This window comes from Sinohyriopsis cumingii, chromosome 15, assembly GCF_028554795.1.
Source record: "Sinohyriopsis cumingii isolate HCF-2022 chromosome 15, ASM2855479v2, whole genome shotgun sequence".
NCBI classification, from domain to species: domain Eukaryota; kingdom Metazoa; phylum Mollusca; class Bivalvia; order Unionida; family Unionidae; genus Sinohyriopsis; species Sinohyriopsis cumingii.
In genome coordinates, this window is record NC_142975.1 from 139,039,751 (window position 1) to 139,061,183 (window position 21,433).

Consider the following 21,433-nt stretch of genomic DNA (forward strand, 5'->3'; position numbering starts at 1 on the left):
AGTATCATTCAACTGTGAGATGTATTAGAAGAAAAGGAACTTAGTATCATTCAACTGTGAGACATATTAGAAGAAAAGGAACTTAATATCATTCAACTGTGAGACGCATTAGAAGAAAAGGAACTTAGTATCATTCAACTGTGAGACGCATTAGAAGAAAAGGAACTTAGTATCATTCAACTGTGAGATGTATTAGAAGAAAAGAAACTTAATATTATTCGACTGTGAGATATATTATATGAAAAGGAACTTAGTATTATTCGACTGTGAGATGTATTATATGACAAGGTTTGACATTATCCGATAAACAGGCAATGACCTTTAGTTTATTCATGTTTTATTGTTCTTTCAATTGAGGCACATAAAGTGCGTGTCTCTAGTGGCCATTTAAGGACGCTTATTTTAATAATGCTGCTAAGTGATTCCCTTTACGACTCTGTGAAAGGATTGCTGTCTAGAATTTTTTTTTATAATATCAAAATCAACACGTTTACAATTACAATGCTGTGATCTGTGATACTATAAGGTAACAACTCCTCTCTCTCTCTCTCTCTCTCTCTCTCTCTCTCAGAGTTACATACTTCGAGGTGTTACTGGTGGTGTGAGGGCACCTGATTCTGATATAATTATTTTTTTTTACGTCAAGTCTTATTTTACTCAGGCAATTAGAACAAGGTAACTTGCTGAGTCATATTTCGCAGGCCTGGCCAGGGTAAGATTAAAACCTAAGCAATTCTGGTCACCTGAATACAGCATGCAAACCACTGTCATAGTGCCACATAGACAAGTCTTTCGGCTCTCATAGTCATTAAGGCACATTATTTGATTGTCTTAATGAAGACCTCATAACGAACAATGTGTATTTATACTGATGGTTTCTCTGAAATGTATCTTCTTCGATAATGTTGTGTACAGTAAAATATGACTGACATTCAGAACTACAAGACTCGGTTGTATATATTATTTACAGCACTAATTTTGCCTAGCGGTTATGGTTGGTCACGCATTAATTACAATAGAAGTTCAAGTACTAAGCAGTTTTAACTAATGTTGAATGTATTCTAGGTGTATGGTACATGTAGAGGAGATAAAATAAATTATGTTCGGGTATGTTTAGAAAATATGTATACATGGATACAAATCTAATGGTAAAATATAAGTGAATTTTTCCATAAAAAGCTCACAAGCCTCAAGATTTTAGCAATCATCAATGATCACAGAAATTTATATATAATATTTGTGAATAATATAATCATCCTTTATTTCACTGTATGCAATAACACTTTTGGCTTTTAAAAGATGTTTATTTTCTATGTCAGTGTGATATCTGTAATATCAAATGCATGTATAATATAGCATATTTATATTGACACGATTGTGATTTTTGTAATGTCAAATGCATGTATAATCTGATATATATTTACTGACACGATTGTGATTTTTGTAATGTCAGATGCTTGAATGATATTATAATATGACATTTTTTTTATTGACACGATTGTGATTTCTGTAATGTCAAATGCATGTATAATCTGATATATGTTTACTGACACGATTGTGATTTCTGTAATGTCAAATGCATGTATAATCTAATACATGTTTACTGACACGATTGTGATTTCTGTAATGTCAAATGCATGTATAATCTAATACATGTTTACTGACACGATTGTGATTTCTGTAATGTCAAATGCTTGTATGATATTATAATATGACATTTTTTTATTGACACGATTGTGATTTCTGTAATGTCAAATGCATCTGATATATGTTTACTGACACGATTGTGATTTCTGTAATGTCAAATGCGTGTATAATCTGATATATGTTTACTGACACGATTGTGATTTCTGTAATGTCAAATGCGTGTATAATATGATATATATTTACTGACACGATTGATTCTGTAATGTCAGATGCGTGTATAATATGATATATTTTTATTGACACGATAGTGATTCCAGTGATGTCCACTGCATGCAAAAAAAGTATTTATTTGTATTGACCCTGTTGTTATTCCAGTATTTAATCCTTCATGCAGTATTAGTATTATGCTATTTGTATTATATTCCTTTTTCTTACAATTTTTCATTGCGTTGATTGGTTGCTTTTCTTTCTTGTCCTAAAGAACTCTACCATGCCGAAAGGAAAAAAAGCATCACCGTGGGTGTCTTTTCCAAAAGAAGATGCCGGATCACATAAGACTGTAAGAAATTTTGATAATATAATAATAATAATAATAATAATAATAATAATAATAATAATAATAATAATAATAACAATAATAATGATAATAATGATTGATAATAATAATAATAAAAATAATAATTATTATTATTACTATTATTGTTATTATTGGTATTATTATTGTAATTATTGTTGTCATTATTATTATTATTATTATTATTATTATTATTATTGGTATTACTATTATTATTATTATTATTATTATTATTATTATTATTATTATACAACCCTTAGAAAGCTTGAAATATACCTTTAAAGCATTCCCTTCTTTCTAGAAGACATAAGGTACAATCTTCAAAGTTTGTGTACATAATATTCCTACTAATTAGTGTTCATGCTGGCCTAAACCGCTATCAAAATTAACATTTGGTACATCAAAACTATAGAATATTGTGTAAATAGGTGGAGGGCTGCAAGCGAAATAACCGTACAAGGCTGTTTCATTGCTTTTATATAGGTTTTTTCGTTGTTGGTTTTGTTTTTTGTTGGTGTTGGGGGGGGGGTATTTTCTTTACAGCTCACCTGGTTCTTTCTTTCTGCTGCACAAAGAATGCATGGTTGGTGTTCCATTTATTCGAATATTGTATTATTCTTCCACATGTATTATCAAGGGGATTTATTCAGTCCAAATCTCCCTCCCTAACTTGCTCTGGGGTTAGTAATGAATAAAATTATGCTATCTGAAATGGGCTTTTTGTAGCTGCGCTATGGCCATTAATTAAGAACGTAGTCTTGAAAATATTAAACCATTATCCATATATAATCCAATTATTAAATTCGTAGACCCATAAAGTTCCAGTAGATCCTGGTCTACGCTGTGCGCTTGAAATCACAAGTAGACATAATATTATAAATCATGATCGACCGGCGTATGATGCGATCGCGACTGTAATTCTGGGTCTACGTTGTTCAAATTAAGGAAAGCATTATACACGAACCAAAGGTATACACAGAAGTTAACGGTTTCGAAAACGGCAATAATCATCATATTTTCTACCTAGATGATGGAATGCTTGTCATCATATTTGATACCATGTTTGTATTTGATCATGATCTAAATATTTAATAAACATACCTCTTATTTTTCGCTTGAATAAAAAGATTGATTTTCAGCGAGCTACATCATAAAAGCTGTGGCTATTTACTAGTTCATCATCTTATGTAAACAAGAGCGCCATTTTATAATTGTTTTTTAATGACATTGTCATGAGACAAAAATCAAAGCATCAAAATAATATATTACATCACCCAGTAAAGTGAAAATAAAAAGGAGAGTTCAACGATCTACTAAGATTTTTAATTTCGCAATATGTGGACCTAATTCTTTTCCAAGAACCTATTGATTATCGACGAGACATATTAGTCATAAAACCTGTTGACTATCGACGCGACACATTAGTCATAAAACCTGTTGACTATCGAGGCGACACATTAGTCATAAAACCTATTGACTATCGACGAGACATATTAGCCATAGAACCTATTGACCATCGAGGAGACACATTAGTCATAAAACCTATTGACTATCGACAGGACATATTAGTCATAAAACCTATTGACTATCGACGTGACCTATTAGTCATAGAACCTATTTTTTTTTATCAGAATTCATCCCGAAAGGTAGGATGGCGGCTGAGAAGAAAACTCAACAAACTATCCACTTAATTCAGTACCTATAATAACATGTCGGACACCGTCCATCCATCCATCCATCCATATCCATCCATCCACATCCATCCATCCATCAACTCTGATCGGCTATACAGCTGTGACTCCGATCACTCTGGTCACTCTAGTCAGCTGAAAATACATCTAACACAGAGTACTATGCATGACACGGGCATATACGATAAAACGTAATGACGTTATATACGGTAAGCTACACAGATTAAATTACGCCACAATAATTACGAAATAATACACAAGTTCAGAAGTGAACCTAACCGTGCACGACAAGAATCCTGCAGTACTAAACGTTTCTTAACATTGCAGCTTTATATTTGCTAATATAAATCTCTTGCTAAATCACAAAAAAGAATAGAAAATATTTGCACGATACTACGTAAGCCGAAGCTACATAGCAAACATATAAAAATAAACGTAGTAGTACAGTAGTTATAGCTTATACACAATAAATTAATAACTCACATACCTCTACAGCTTAAGATGTGTAAGTCCTTAAAGTAAACTGCCCACTGACAAGACGTTCCGTAATGTAAAGATTTAGTCCTACGGTGAGGCATTTATACACAGACGATGCCGCAATACATAGAAGTATTCGGTTCTTCCATCGAAAGCACTTCGCACGTGCGGTATAGGATGAACCGAACACACTATTTTAAAATCTTTGTACGATATACATAAATCACCCTCGGGTATCGTTGTACACAAAAAACGAAACCAGAGTACATGTATTTAATAAATAAAAGGATTTATACAATTCCGTGACAACATTTATATTTCAAATTCTTTGATTCAGTGGCTGGATAGTGACAGTACTATAATAAAGTTCAGGTACAATATATGTAAAATTCTCATTCATGAATCTAAGCTAATTGCCTAGGTCAAATAAACAACTATTTCGGTCTGTTACTCCATTTTATTTAGTCAATGTAGACCGCGTAACATCACGTGCAACTTGGGCTATATTTGTTCTATAGATTCATCACGAGCATCATAGCCGGATATTGAATAATAAATTTTAAAAAAATATTGTTTACGACTAAGATATTTTGAAAGCGAATAATAATTTAAATTGTTCGGGTATCTTTAAATGAGTCAGATTTTGTCTATTTTATATCTTTATGGTATTTGATACCCGAAAGTGATAAAAAAAACTAGAATATTTAAATATATCTAAAAAATTTAAGAAGTTACGTGATATTCTACGTTTACTGGATTACATAAAGTAAAAACATTTGGATTTAGAAATGTGATTCAACAGTGGTTTTAGTACGGTGACACAAACACATTGTAACCTTTATTCGGAATACCTTTGGACAGTTTTTGAATTAGTGAGAAATTGCTAGTGTAATTTATAATACTATCCTAGGAATTTAGTCACTAAGTTATTTTTAAACATTCTAGTTTATTTGATTTTATATTTGATTTCAATATATTAATTATTTGGAACAATGAATTCTTACTGGGTTACCGTGTCTTGCTACTTAGGTTTAAACCCCTATACGTAACAATATGTTTTAACCTCTAAACATGTATCTTCTCCATCGTATTCCTCTCCAACATTACTTGCAAAATCTTCTCTTTTTACCTACTAAACGATGTACCTCTTCATTTGATTTCCTATAACCACCACTGACTTTCTCAATGTATCTCTAAGTAAACAGCTCTAAAGCTTCTAAACTTCTGTATGTCTTCCTAAGAGTATAATGTTCTGATCAATACAATGCTACACTCTGTAACATAATTCCGACAATCTTCGTTTTAAAATCTGTGTCAACTGTCTGCGTTATTAATTCTTTATCTTTATTAAATTCCAATTTCGCCTTTCAACTCCTTGTTTCCACCTCGTCTTCACACGTTACATCCTCTTTAATAAGAGACCACATTTATCTGAAACTTTCCCACTTGTTCAGCTGGTTCACCAACGATTATGATATGGAGAATTTTTTTTTCCATCTCTACATACTTTCATGACCTTGATCGTTTTCAGATTGATCATCATGTCAAACCGTTTACAGTTCGTGCTTCAGGAGTCCATCAGGTTTTGTAATCCATACATTCTAAATCACTACAGTTGATATTCCAAAGGTGCGTATCTACTTTCACATGTTTCGGAGCATTAGCATGCACGATGGACTTGTAACATTTCTAGAAACAATTTAGCGTACCTTTTGCGTAACACGCTGTGTGCATAATATTATGATTGAGTTTTCTCATTGAATTATTTTCTTTTCTTGTCCATTTTTACCGTTCTACGACCGATCAATCATTTGCCACCAATCTGCTTCTGAGAGTTCGAATAGGGCACCGTTGAGTACGCCGTCCGTTTGAGTACGCCGTCCATGTCCGTTGAGTACGCCGTCTGTTTAGTCGACGTCTTGTATTGTTTTGTTTTTCCAGTGGATGATTTAAGTGTTCAGCCAGTTAGACCTGCTTAGCATAAAAATGCATCTATAATTAACAGCGTACCGTAATAATATTGATCGTAATATTATTGTCTCTTTATTCCATGTAGTTGTCTCCCTTGCAAGAGCAATTCATCTTTGCTGCGGAGTTCGGCGATATCCCTACAGTCCAGAAGATCCTGGAGGAAAATCCAGCATTCAATGTCGACTTTTGTGACATTCTAGGACGCACTCCTCTTCATCTTGCAATAGAGAACGACCACCTGGAGGTTTTCGATCTTTCTGTTTTCTTCCAATATTGTAATGTTAACTTGATCTTACAGTGTATATGAATAGGTGTATGGTTGAATCCATCAGTGGATGAACGCAGGAAAGGAGATGTCAGTATCTCCCCTACACGTAGTACAATACTTAAGATAGGGGAAGGTGAATGTTTGGTACAGGTCATAATCACTCAACGAACGAAGATAAACAGAGGAAAATACACAAACAATATTATCCTGATTGATGTACACAAAACTAATGCACACACTCACACATTCACAATAACTTTCCCACTTGTTCAGCTGGTTCACCAAGGATTATAATATGGAGAAATACACAAACAATATTACCCTGATTGATGTACACAAAAATAATGCACACACTCACACATTCACAATAACTTTCCCACTTGTTCAGCTGGTTCACCAAGGATTATAATATGGAGAAATACACAAACAATATTACCCTGATTGATGTACACAAAAATAATGCACACACTCACACATTCACAATAACACTACGTTTCGTGATGACAAATGTTAAATGAAGTAAGATTAATAGAATGGATTCAAGTCCAGTTATTCACCTCTCTTAAATGTGCAGTTCCATTATTGCGCTACATTAGGAACTCACTAAGATATGTTTTCCCACTTGTATCCTGAACCGAATATATCTCCACAATTTGCTCCATGAATTTACAGAGTTTCATCCTTAAGTCATATATATATATATATATATATATATATATATATATATATATATATATATATATATATATATATATATATATATATATATATATATATATGTAGATATAATTTATTAATAAATAGAGATAAACAGTTTTAGTAATATTTGTATTATGTATAATGCACACTATTTAAAGGTATAGAAAATAAATATATAGAAAAGAGAAAGAAAAAAATTAATGAAATAAAAAATTAAAATAATTATAAAGATAAATATATAGAATACACATACTAATATAATCTTTACAACCGTTAAAGAAGTTATCAGAACTCAATTTTTATTTATATATATATATATATATATATATATATATATATATATATATATATATATATATATATATATATATATATATATATATATATATATATATGACTTAAGCATGAAACTCTGTAAATTCATGGAGCAAATTATATATTCTTCATAAAATAGCATCTAAATGAAGTCGTGCACTCCCAAACTTCTTATTCACCCGTTAAAGGGCCGAAAGATTCTGCGAAATGTGTGGAGTCAAACACCTCTTACAACTCTTCGAATCCACCCTTCACCTGCCAAAATGTTCGGCAAGGGCTACGGGGTCACACACACCCTAATGCCCTCCTGCCTGTCTGCCTGTCTGATCCGTACACCACTTATATCTCTGACTGGCTGCTTTATATTCTCAACACTAAAAATCAACATTTGTGTCACAGCTTGCTTTCTACGCAGGAACACATGCTTTGCTTTAAGATTGCAGCGTAATTATAACTCATTGAGTGTAACCGATGTACTCTAATGGCAACATGTTTCGCCCAAACTGTTAATTTGACGGGATTGCGTGGCAGGAGGAATGAGTCTATGTGTGTATTCACATAGTGAGCTATAATGGGGATGAATAAAGTATGGTCGATAGGTAGGCGCACTTACTGCAAAATATATGTAACGTCGGGGGAAAAAAATCCTTTATTTTCTCAATTTTTCTCGAACGTTTGATATGTATATTATCTCCCCGAAATTAATAAGTTTTTAGTGATACATATATTTTCTATCTTGTAGGTAGTCGAGTTATTGATAGACAGAAACAATGTTGACAAAATTCGCGAAGCTCTACTTCTGGCAATAAGTTCCGATCACGAGCAGATTGCTGGGTCCATTCTCCGACATCGAAGGTATTGTGACATAAGAAAGGAAAACAAGCGCTTCGGTAAGACAGACTACTTTTTCACAACAGCTAGTGAGGATTCGCAATTCTCCTCTGATATTACTCCGTTGATTCTCGCATCTGAAAGGAACCAAGTTGAAATAGTACAACTGTTGCTTCTACAGGGAGAGGCGATTGTTAAGCCTCATCACTATTATTGCGACTGTCAAGAGTGCAGTAATAAACTGGAGTTTGACCAACTACGCTTGTCCAAGTCCAGGCTGGATGCTTATAGAGGACTGGCTAGTCCCATTTACATTTCTCTATCAAGTACAGACCCTATTTTGACTGCCTTCGACCTGGCTCAGGAACTTCTGGAAGTATCAAGAGTAGAAAAGTATTTTAAGGTAGATACACTTTTTTAGACTCTCCTCAAAAACCCCTTCAGTGAAAGTTTATTTATACATAGATTTGGTGACAAATCGTGGTTCTGTAAAAACAAAACTATTTATGGTAACTAGACAAGATATATTACTATTCACATGTATTAGTCATTATGCTTCCTCAATACTTACTTCTATCGAAAACTCAATTTGCGCTGTAAGAGAAGAGAATTCATGTTTACAAATTTTATTCAGCCAAAGTCCTCGTGTTGACAGACAATACTGACTCGACAATATGAGAAAACAATGAATTACCATATCCGTATTATTTTCACTCAAAGAGAGGTCTTAACTTAAGTCAAGTTTTCATGGAGATCTGAAGTGTGTCAGTAACTCTATTGCTGGTAATATTTATGTCTTTGCCATTTAATTCCACCTTTCTTTCGGTGAAATTGTTCAAATAATTTCACTACTACATTTATGCTATCTTAAGGATTGCAGTGCTGCTCATTATTCTCAGACGAGACTGCTAATTGATGACAGTTCTCTTGTAAGATATTTCTCCAAAGATAGGATGGCTCTTTTGTGCATAGAGAACCTTCAAATTTAAACACTTATCGGTTCCAAAAATTTCAAAAAGATATTGTAGCTCTTTGTACATATGTAAAATTGATATTAAGATGGGTTTCGTGCACAAATTGATTTTTTCAAATGTATTTGAGAACGCAGCACACTATTTTGAACTCAAAGGTAAGTGTTTGACAAACAGTGATGACACGAGGTTGCACATCTCAAACCAGCTTGATTATAAAGCGGAGTATTTACTCTCAAAGTGAACATTTTTAAAATATTCACGCGAGGAAAAATATAATGCGGAATTGTTTAATCAATTTATTTTTTACGTTTAGGTACGTTTAGATTTAGCTTTTTTGTCTATGGGTTTATGATTTAATCATGGTAAGTATTTCAGTAGATAATGACGTTACATCTAAAATAAAATAGAACCAAGCCAGATCCTTGATTCGATAATTTTTACAAAGAGGAGTTCAGAATAAACACATGCATAATGGTGGACAAATCTGATGTGAGCTGGTTATTGAGCATTATGTCCCTTGATTGCAGTCATTTATTACATCAGTACAATATATTGTGACGGAGTGTGGTGCTATAGGACACACGGTACTTATGATATGGAAAAATGGGAAACAGCCTGGAAATGGGTGAACATAAAATAGAGTATATATGGGTTTGGCTGACCAGGATTAGTAATAATCTTTTGAGAGCTTATTCTAGTTCTAAGTGAAAAAATAGAGACATTGTTTTATTGATGGAAGTTTAGTCCTTTAACAGCCTTGAGCTTGGAACACTCATTACTAAAATTAGCACCTGACTCTTTGGTGCGGAATTGAAAGCATATGTTTCAAACAAATGCAGGTCCAGAAAATGCCGTGGTTCATATCCTTTCCTCAACATAGAAGCTGACATCCAGGTTCATCTATGCTGATAAATATAGGTTTGATCATGAGCACTCCAAAATTTTAAGTTATTGAATTTTTGATATCATGGTGTTTGCATAGGTTTAATATGGGAACTGAATTAGTACCGTGAGTCCTATAATGGTAGGGACAGTTATGTTTTCCCTAGACGACTGGTTGAAACAATTAGAGCTGTTAATTATAACGGAACTGTCTGGCTGAAAGCAGTGATCCTATGGAGTGAGAAAACCCTTATCTGCTTTCGTGTGTTAGGTATCAGGTTTCAACTAGACTGAATCATGGACTGGGAAAGTGGTATTAATAAGACTGACATACTTGAGAGAGGAGAGGTTTTGTAGCTTTCAGTGTGAAAGGATTAATTAGATTTTCTCTCTCTCTGTTCTAGGGGACAGTTAGATTGTAATCTTACAGGAAAATAGGAGTTTTCTTGTGTAATGCAACACAAGGGAAACGGAGTGTATATAATGTAAATTGTAAATAAACATGTAAATAGCAGAATTATTTTATGGATTTATTTCTGAATCCATATCGTTACAATTTATAGTGGCAGCAGTGGGATTTTCTCACTCTTAGTGGATTATTCCGTCAGTGTTGTTGTGTGCAATTGTGATCAATCTGCAGCAGGAAATTTGACTAATAGGATTATCTTTTGTGCTTGTTTTTTCAAAAACTATTTCGTGTAAAAATGGCGAAAGGATTGCTTGATACCCCAACAATTATTTTCTGACATCGGAGAAATCCCAACACAGGTCTGGGTACAACGGTACAAGCATTAACACCTACCTTTAATGTTCAAAGTAGGTCGCAGCTGGAGGAAATAAAGAAGCCAGAACGGGAATGTGAAGCACTGGAGAGCATAATTCAGGGAAACCTTACAAATCTGGGACGTATTACAAACACCAGTGGGAGACTTTCAGGAAAACCCGAGAAATTTAGGAAATGGCCCAAAGACCAGGGGGAGCAGAAATTTTCAAAAACCCATTAGTGAGGCAAGCAAACATTTGATGTTTCGGAACCGTGGGAAGACTTTAGAGTTCATTTTAAACTTATTGCTCAAAATAACAACTGGACTGAAGACCAAAGAGCAACGTTTCTGGCGTCAAATTTACGAGGAAGTGCACAGGCAGTACTAGCGGACTTAGAATCTTCGGAGAGGAGAATGCATCAGAAATTGTCAAACGCGCTGAACAGGAGGTTTGGCTCAGAGAATCAAACATAATTGTTCAGGGTGCAACTTAAAAATCTCACACGGAGACAAGATCAAACTTTGCCAGTACTAACTCAGATTGTAAAACGTTTAAGCAGGACAGGCTACCCAAAGGCGCCAACCCAACTTAGAGAAAACTTTGAGCGGGGATCATTTTATGGATGCGATGACAGACTCAGTCATGAGGCTTCGTATTCAGCTAAGCCATTCTCAAACCTTAGAAGAAGTCACAAAGTTACCAGTTGAATTGGAGGTTCTTCAAATCGCAGATAAATAACGGGATCGTCGCACGACAGCTCAAAAGTTCGAAATATTGGTGTTGATGATGCAGAATGTTCAACATCAGCCATAGTGGACCTCCAGGCATGCGTCAAAGAAATATCCAGTGAAATCAGATAAAATAAGGTAGAACTGGATTTGTTAAAGAGGCAGCACATTGAATGACCTTTCAGTCGGCAGAATTCGAATAAGTGCTGTATTTGTGGCAGTGACGAACGTTTAAAGAAGGATTGTCCGAAATTAAAAGCAAATAATTACAGACAGGGTTAGCAGGGCAGGACGTAACTCCGTACCATTCAAATTTCAAGTAATGAATCAGGAACGTGCATAAAGGTACATTGCAATGATAGAAAGTGAATTTCCTCAGCGATACGGGTGCAAGTGTTGCCATAATAAACGGTCCCATCTATGAACAATGTCGGATATACAAAAGCCATATATGGAACCGGCCAGTCAACAAATGAAAATGGCTGATGAAAAGTGTATCCACACGAAAAGGAAAAATGGATATCATGATAAATTATACGAAAGTTAAGCACACAGTGTGGGTGGCTGGAATCGACAGAGATATCGATGGAATTCTTGGTTTTGACTTTATCCAGAGACACCAATGTATCATAAATGCTGAGATTAATACATTTAAGTTGAATGGTCAACCACTGAAAAGTGCCACGGTGTAATTGAAGAGCATCAGGTGTTGCCAAGTGACAGTAGACAAAACAGGTATCATACCTACGGGGGTGGAAAGAATCATACCCGGGAAGGTACTAGACGAAGAAGTTGCGCCCTCTTGTGCAATACTGGTACCAACCGACAAGTTCACCGAGAGGTATCAATTATTGATGGTAAGTCAGTGGTTAATGCATGAAAAACTGTATCCCTATTCGGGTGCTCAATCCGTCAGAAGGAACAGTTAAGGTGTATGAGAAATCTGTGGCAGCGACGTGTGAGGCTGTGACAGTTGATAAGGAAGTCATGGTGATTCCATATTCTTAGACTAACACGGTGCAGCCGCATCTTGCACAGTTACTCGAACGGTCGTCGAAGTATCTGGATAACTCCAGAGAAATGAGTTGGTTAATTTCCTTGTACAATTTAACCAGGTATTTGCCCATGATAAGGCCAAACAGACAGAGTAAAACATTCGGTCGACACCGAGAACGCAACACCCATTCGCCAACGTCCTCGACGGTTACCTTGTGCTCAGCGTGGAAAAGTGAAATACCATCTTGAGAAAATGTTGAAACAAGATGTGATTGAGCAATCCGATGGTCTGTGGGCATCGCCCACTATTCTTGTTTGAACAAAAGATGGATCGACGAGGTTTTGCGTCGATTATAGAAAACAAAATGAAGTGACAAAAAGGACTCTTTCTCATTTTCCAGGATCGACGACAAACTGGTTGCTCTTCAAGGGTCGAAATGGTTTTGCACTCTAGACTTACAAAGTATGTATTGCCAGGTGGCCATGGACCCCAAATATATATCTAAGACTGCACTTGTCACAGACTATGGTCTCTATCAGTTCAAGGTCATGCCCTTTGGCCTTTGTAATTCGCCTGCTACTTTTTAACGTTTGATGGTCCGAGAGCTAGATTGGCTTTCGTATAAGATATGCCTGGTCTATTTGGATGACGTCATTGTGTTCGGTGAAGATTTCGAAACGACACTCCAGCGCCTGCAAGACGTTTTTTAGAGACTGCTAGCTTCTGGCTTGAAACGTAGTCTAGGAACGTGTCATCTGTTCCAAAGATGTGTTTCATATATGGGGTATATTGTGTCTGAAGATGGCATTCAATCGGATCCTGATCAAATCAAAGCCGTACAAGACTGGCATGCTACTTCTAACATCAAGGCTGTGAGGAACGTCGCGGATCTTTGGTCGTACTACGGAGAATTTATTCGTGGATTTGCTGAGATTGCAATGCTTTAGACGATAGTGACCGAAATTTGAATGGATGATGCATGTAAGGGGGCATTCCGAACTCTGAAGTCCAAGTTGACTTCGAGCCCTATTCTGGCTTATCCCGACCCGTCTGGTTCTAACTTCATTTTGGATACTGATGCAAGTAATCTTTCAACTGGTGCAGTGCTCTCCCAGAATCAACAGGAGCGGGAAAAGGTTATAGCCTACTACAGTCGGACACTGGGTAAAGAAGAGATGAGGTATTGCGTCACGCGTAAAGAACTTCTTGCAGTTGTCAGTGCTATCAAGTATTTTCACTGCTATTTGCACGATATGAAAATCTTCATTCGTATTGATCATAGTTTATTAAGATGGCTCATTCAGTTCAAGGTCGCCGAAGGCCAACTGGCGCGTTGGTTAGAAACTCTTGGGACCTTTGGGTTTTAAATCATTTACCGCGGGGGTTAGAAACACCAAAATTCTGACATCCTGTCACGTGGGCCTTGTGTAGACTGTTCAAATTGCGAAAATATGAAATTAAAGATTGGAGTGCGTCACAAAGCTCGAGTAAAGAGTGCGACAATCATCTCTGTGATGTCTTGCGATGTAGTGAGGACGACGGGAACAAGGAAGAGTCCTCATGGATTATAGCAAGCCATTTTCTGTTCAACCTATTTATAAATGATTTAGTATAAGACTTTCGACAAAAGTGTGTTAATGGTATTTTTATTACACTAGAAATATATGACATTGTTGTGCTGTTGAATGCTGACGACGTTGCAAACCATACTGATACAGACGGTACCTTACAAAAGCGAATCAATAATCTGGAGACATTTTGTGAAAATAATGCACTGTGTGTTAATTTAGATAATACTAAAATTTTCGTATTTAGGAATGGTGGATTTTAGAAGGGTAGCGATAAGGGTATTTCTATATTTCTACTGTGTGTGCTGGAGTTTTCCTTCTTTTCGTTTCTTACATCACTGTGTTAAAATTATTTATAATATTGCGTTTTACTTTATTGCAATAATGTTGTGAAACTGTAGCACTCGTTGCATACGGCCTACAGTACCAATAAACTAATGTCATTGTCATTGATATTATTCTGGAATGTGGGATCTCCTCTTGTATTTATTTCTTAGACTGCGGTACCTAAGATGAAAAAAGGTTGCCCATTTCTAAAATATGAATCGATTGATGTGATAAAAAGAAGAAAGGAAACTTCCCTATCTGCTATTGCTAGTTTACGGAACGACAGTGTAATCTACATTCCTCCATTTTATCATTTTCGAAATTTTACATGCGTCGAGCATATGGGTATAGTTGAATCATCACGAATGGAATGATATTCTCAACAGCAACAACAACAGCAGCAAGACGTTTCTGTATTTCGGTATCCTTATTTTGTTTCAGAGCGAGTACCTATCGTTGGCTAACCAACTTAGTGAATATGTGGTGAAGCTACTGGACATGGTCAGAGGACAAGATGAATTGAAGGTGATAACTGACAAGGCAGACCGAGACAGCAAGAATGAGACTTATGAACGCCTTGCTAGACTAAAGCTAGCCGTACGTTATAACGAGAAGAAGGTGATGAACACAATACCTTTACATTGTTTTTAATTATTTTACAAAGATTTAAAGTAAACTGTACAGTTTAAATAAGTTTCTCCAAAGGTTAAGAGGAAAAAATTTGGAGACATTTCAATTTCATTTTACGCCCTTGATAAATGGACATGCCATAGTATAGTAAAATGGAACAACTGCTTTCATTTTGCAAGTTATCCAAAATATATGATGGAAATCCTGATTTCACATTATTTTTTTAGTCAGGAAAAATCATAATAAAAGGAAAATTCTTTGTTAGTGTGCATATGGGTGGTGGATAAGATGGTGGAGATTGTCACAAGCCTCATAAGATCTTTATATATTAATTTAATAGTTTACGTTCAGTCTTCCGTTCGTACTATAGCCGAAATAAATGCTTCTGAATCAGGTATGTCCGGTTGTGTGTGCGTTTGGCAATGGAAAATGTATGTAAAACACATTTCACAAAGCTCTTATAGCAATAGGAGCAGGTGCAGTCGTAGTGTTAGAAGGGAGAAATGGAGCATATGGGGGACTCCTTGTTCAGCAGAATAACATGGATTGGGAGCATATGGGGGACTCCTTGTTCAGCAGAATAACATAGATTGGGAGCATAAGCGGATTTCAATGACCAGCTTTCTGAAACGTACGCTTGTAACAGTGTTACATGATGCGTCAGTCTGCACTCAAACAGAAATGCCGTATGCCGAGAGCACATTGCACACAGTGTCACATTGTTAGAAGTTGTTGACCTCAAATAGGACCCTATAACCTCAAACGGGAATTGGACACTGAGAGTACATTGTTAAAGTGTTCAATTCAAGTGAGCAACATGCAATGCATATTGACAAATACTGAGTAATATACTTGCCATAACCCCACACTGTGCTATCAACACATTGTTTGCAGTGACCAATACCCCTCACTTACGATCAAACTAACCATGTTTAGTTGCCAACATTCATGTATATTCTATTCAATACCCCGTGTATAGTGACCAATATCATACACATATTATGGACCATACTTTCTTTAGTGACCTACACATAGATATCAACTACATAACTCCCCACGTCAGTTATCCAACCAATAACCTACACTTAATGTCTAACTCGCCTCGCCCTGTAACAGACCATAGAGAGGAAAGGGAATCCTTTTGACAGAATGCTGCCTGACTGCTTAATTTATATATACAAGATCGATATATCATACATTACCTAAGATCTTATTGGTATCGGAAAATTTGCATATATTGGACTGACGTTATAAATAGATATAATCAAGTGACCCATTTCATAATAACACTAAGATTTGTGCCTTAAAGTACTGTTAAAGTTAAGAAATTGACTACAAATTTAGTGGAGCCTGGACAAAGCCTGAAACATTACTTTAAATGGGCTAAAAATGAAAGTGGTGGTAAATTTATAGACTATCCATGAATTTATCTGATACCAGAAAAAAAGCCTAGAATATTGAATACGAACGACCTAGAATAAAAGTAGCACTAAAATTCCAAAACTGCCATGGAAATTTAGTAGCGGCAACTGAAATAAATTAAAAATCTGGAAAAAATTTAAATATTTTGGCCTAATCAAAAAGATGAACTAAAATCAAATTTTCAAAAAGGTGAAAATAAAAATTTCCGAACAGAACTTTCCGTAGCTAAAACAGTAATACAATTACGAAACTGTCACGGACTTTAGCGGTGATTGATAAAACGCCCCAAATAGAATGTGACTGAAAAACATATGCAAGTTATGTATTAGACTGAAAGTAGTACTACAATTACGAAACTGATATAGACCTTACAGAAGACAAATATATATATATATATATATATATATATATATATATATATATATATATATATATATATATATATATATATATATATATATATATATATATATATATATATATATATATATATATATATATATAAAGGAATTAAAATTGTACTTGTCTAAAGAAGTACTAAAATATTTCGAACCTGTCACGGACGTTAATTAAGACTGAAAAAAAACTGAAAAAATGTACAAAGTATGGCTTAGACTAAAAGTAGTTTAGAAATTACAAAAATACCACGGACATTTCAATCGTGAAAAATGATGTAAACCTTTGGCCCAAACTAAATGTATTTATACATCTCCAAACCGCACATGGACTTTTGCGAACTCTAAAAATGTCCGGAACATTTCAAAGTAAGGTCGATACTGAAAGTAATGCTAAAATTGCTAAATACTACGGAATTTAACAGAGATCAAAAATAAATTTTAATCGAAATGTACATTAAGAAAGATTCTTAGAAATTATAATAACATTTTGAAGTTAAATATTCACACATTTATTTTTCTATTCGGGCACGTCTTCAGTACTTACACCCCTTCAAAATATCAACAAATAACGAATTTAGCAAGGGTCAAAATATCTGGAGAAATGTAAAAATTGCTAAACCTTTTGAATATTTTACAAATAATATTTACAAATGAAAGATATTTACACAAATTAACAATTTCACGCCGTTTTGAGTGACCAACACCCGACACTTACTGACCAAAAACAAGGATAGATTGACCAACACCCAATCATCTACTATCCAACACTCAAGACATTCTTGTCCATAAAGTCATTTTTGAGTATCTTATCCACATTTGAAGAACAAATTAAGACACTGTCGCGTCTATGTCTTTCTTGTATAATGCGTGGATAAGAATCACAATGACATTTATAAAATGCATATATAATGTCAACTCTATTGTTCTTTTCACTGTCCTTTTTGTATTTCTTCACTGGCAAGGATTTTTCTCCCGTTTCTCCTGTTTGTCTCGCCATCATGAATTACTCCAATATAATATGCTTGCTTGGTTTTTCCTCTGAACATTTTATCTCCTTGTTTTCTTTTTTCTTGCGACACTCAAGAGACCTAGTTCCTTTTCTTGACATTCAAAACAGGCATCTTTATATTATTCCCTCTTTCTACTTGCCTAAAACGTTTCTTTCACGTTGCGGACATTCTGTGGCCAAGTGCCCTTTCTCCTGACAGACATTGCAGGTATTTCATTTCGATCTCGAGATGTAGTCGGATGTCTTGTTGGAAGTATACTTTCGAATGACCTTTTGTAATCTCTGACTTGAATTGTGCTTGGCCTTAGCTCTTCCATCTTCACAGACTGAAATTGAATGAGCGGTTTTTCCTATGGCGACAGAAGCTCTGTATATAGACAGAGAGTGTGTATCCTATGAAAATAAAATTTTAACCGTCTAATGTCATGTTACGATCATACATTTCCAAGGAAACACCATTGGTCAAGCGACCACGACTTTCTGTGTCCTCCAACACTCTCGAGGATTTGTTGTCAGAAGTTCACGTGAACAATTCTGAAGAATACGTGTGTGATACAGAGCCAACACTTCCTCTACTTGCAATAATAGAACATATAAAAATAAAGTCGATCAATAGCCGCTGTACATTTTTTCCATTCGACCAACTCAGAAAGTGACTGCAACAAAATTTAGACAAACAGCTTGCACTTGAAAGGTTTAATTTCAAGAATTAAATTCTCAGTCTGTAATAATTACCAGTTTGTTAGAGTCTAAGATGGAAAAATTTAACAGACAATACCAACCTCGTGATGAAGATCATGTAAGACTGTACATCATTCGCGACAATTGTGATTCTCCTGTGTTAGTCGAGTTCGGTACACCTCAATATTAAATTCTTCCACATTCTTGGACAAATTTCAACACGTTGTAATGATGAGTCTCAAACGACTGAATGAAAAGCCGATCTTCATATGGCATAGCTTTCACCTCCAAGAGACAGCCGTAACGCACAATTTTGTTCTGGGATAATTCTCCAGGACAAAATGAACTATCGTCCAAAGGAACTACAATCCGTCATTTCTGGAAAAATCATGACTGCTGCTAATGTGACAGTCAATACCCATTTAAAATTGTATTCTGTGTCTTGGAACCCTATCGAAATCGAATCGTTTGAGAGTGATAGTTGCATGTACATCGATCGCCCAAGAATATATTACCTACACATTAAACACAACAGTTTGGAGCCGGGATAGATGAACATCCGGCAGGCACAATTGTGATTAATGCTAGTTGTGGACCAAGCTGTTGCGACTGAAAGTACAGAAACAACAGAAAGAAGAGCTTTATTCCAAATGCAACGTCAAGGGACTGACATGGAACTATCTTTCCAGTCAAATGGTCAGAGTTTTGACGTCTTTTTAAGCTTAAAGCCCGGTCAAAATCAAGGTAATTTGTTTTGGATTTGGATTTTTATAACATAGCTTTAACAATTTTTCAGTCATATCGCTACAACGTCTGCAGTATGACAGTTTATAGTGATGTCTAACACTGGGTCATCATGGCGCAGACAAGTAGCATGATGTCCCACCAAGTCACATTATCCTGACACCAGGCCAACCAGTCCTACCATTAACCTCTTGAAGCTGAGCGCCTAGCGAGGCAGCTGTTAGTACCATCTTGTATAAGTCTTAGGTATGATTCGGCCGGGATTCAAACCCGTGACCTGCCGCATCCGAGGCGGACTCTAACTACTGGGCCACCGGAGTGGTTAAGGTAATTTGTAATCTCCTCCTAATGCCATACTAGTTTAGACATTTGTGTATTACTTCAAGCCTCCACTTTATAAAATCGTTCCGGACATTTTAGTGTCTCCTAAGGTGTATTCGAGTTTCGAAATGTTGGCACTATTTCTAATCTAGACCAAAGTGTTTAAAATTTTGCGAACATTTTGCAGAATCCGCTCAATCTGCGTTTGATTCGCAATTTTAATAAGTCATGATTTTTAAAACTGTTCCGGATTTCCTACAGACTACGGTAAAGGTACGTGATCTTTTCATAAATCTAGCATTTCTTTTAGCTTAGACCAAAAGAAAATACATTATTTTCGGGCTTGTTTCAGTCTCCACTGTCGTCTGTGATAGTTTGGGAATTTTGAAATTGCTTTTACTCTAGGCCGAAAATTATACATACTGCCAGACATTTTTGTAGCCGCCGCAAAGGTCGTGATTATATTGGAATATTAGGACTACTTTTGGTCTAGTCTAATTTGTTTATGGTCGTTGTTTTCTTGGGTTTTATCAGTCTGCACTATATTTCCCTTATAATTTATTAATTGTAGTACTGCTTTTATTCTAGGCCAAAAGTTTCGTTTACATTTTTCGGATGTCTTCAGTCTCCGCTAAAGTACGTGACAATTTCCTAATTTAGTAATGGTTATAGTGCAGGCCAAAAATGTATCTTTTCCTAATCTTTATTAGCCTCCGTTAAGTTCGTGACACAGACATAAGTTTAGTACTACTTTACGTCTTCGCTATTCTTTTTTGTTTTGTAATTGGGTGCGCTCTACAAATATTAGGAATTTCTAAGCGAGGCACAGATGTAAGGTGAAGTTGTTTGCATTTGTAACATGCACAGTTGAGAAAATGATAGCATACTTCTATGTTACATTCGTGTATTGGGAACGAAATGTATTTTAAAAGTTTACTTGTGCGAATTGTACATGATCTAAGCTCACATCTAACGAAAATGACTGTACATGAAAAAGCAGCATGAGATAGTTTTTAAGTACACTATCTTTAGTAGTTATTTGAATAGAGAAAAACGAATTTCTATCAAACTAGGCTGTACCAGTATCTAAAAGGGCAATTAATTAATTATCAAATGTATTAAATGTTAAAACATTATCAGCTCTTTCTTTTACCATTTACCTTTGAAGTCCCGGAAATAAAACCGAGCAAGCAATGCTAGCAGTATTTTTAAAGGTTCACATCTGAAGTAAGACCACGCTGAATACTCAATAGCCCATAATACACTCATCAATTGTACATCAAAATAAATTAAATTAAACGTTCTTTTTAAAATACCTAAGAAATAAAAGATATATTTTAAACATATGGTATAACCAGCTTGGAAAACAAGGGAAATTCTTTTTCTTTTAAAGCTAACCCTATGCTAAATATGAAACTGTAGAGTGCCTCCTATTTAGATTTCTTTTTGTCTATGCAAAATTCTGGGACAGTTTCATATTTTTATCATTACTATTAGTCACATCCATTTTAGCT

At 35.3% G+C, this 21,433-nt stretch overlaps 1 protein-coding gene across 1 annotated transcript in view; it reads left to right on the forward strand.

Annotated features, from left to right (window-relative positions):
* The first annotated feature begins 1,498 nt into the window (after positions 1-1,498).
* Positions 1,499-21,433, forward strand: part of LOC149782897 (short transient receptor potential channel 7-like) — a 44,434-nt gene continuing 24,499 nt past the window's right edge. Inside the window, exons 1-4 of the mRNA XM_089934446.1 lie at positions 1,499-2,206; positions 6,446-6,604; positions 8,385-8,876; positions 15,156-15,332. Coding sequence (XP_089790572.1) covers positions 2,138-2,206; positions 6,446-6,604; positions 8,385-8,876; positions 15,156-15,332 — 897 coding nt within the window. The 5' untranslated portion in view covers positions 1,499-2,137. The remainder of the gene's footprint in view (positions 2,207-6,445; positions 6,605-8,384; positions 8,877-15,155; positions 15,333-21,433) is intronic.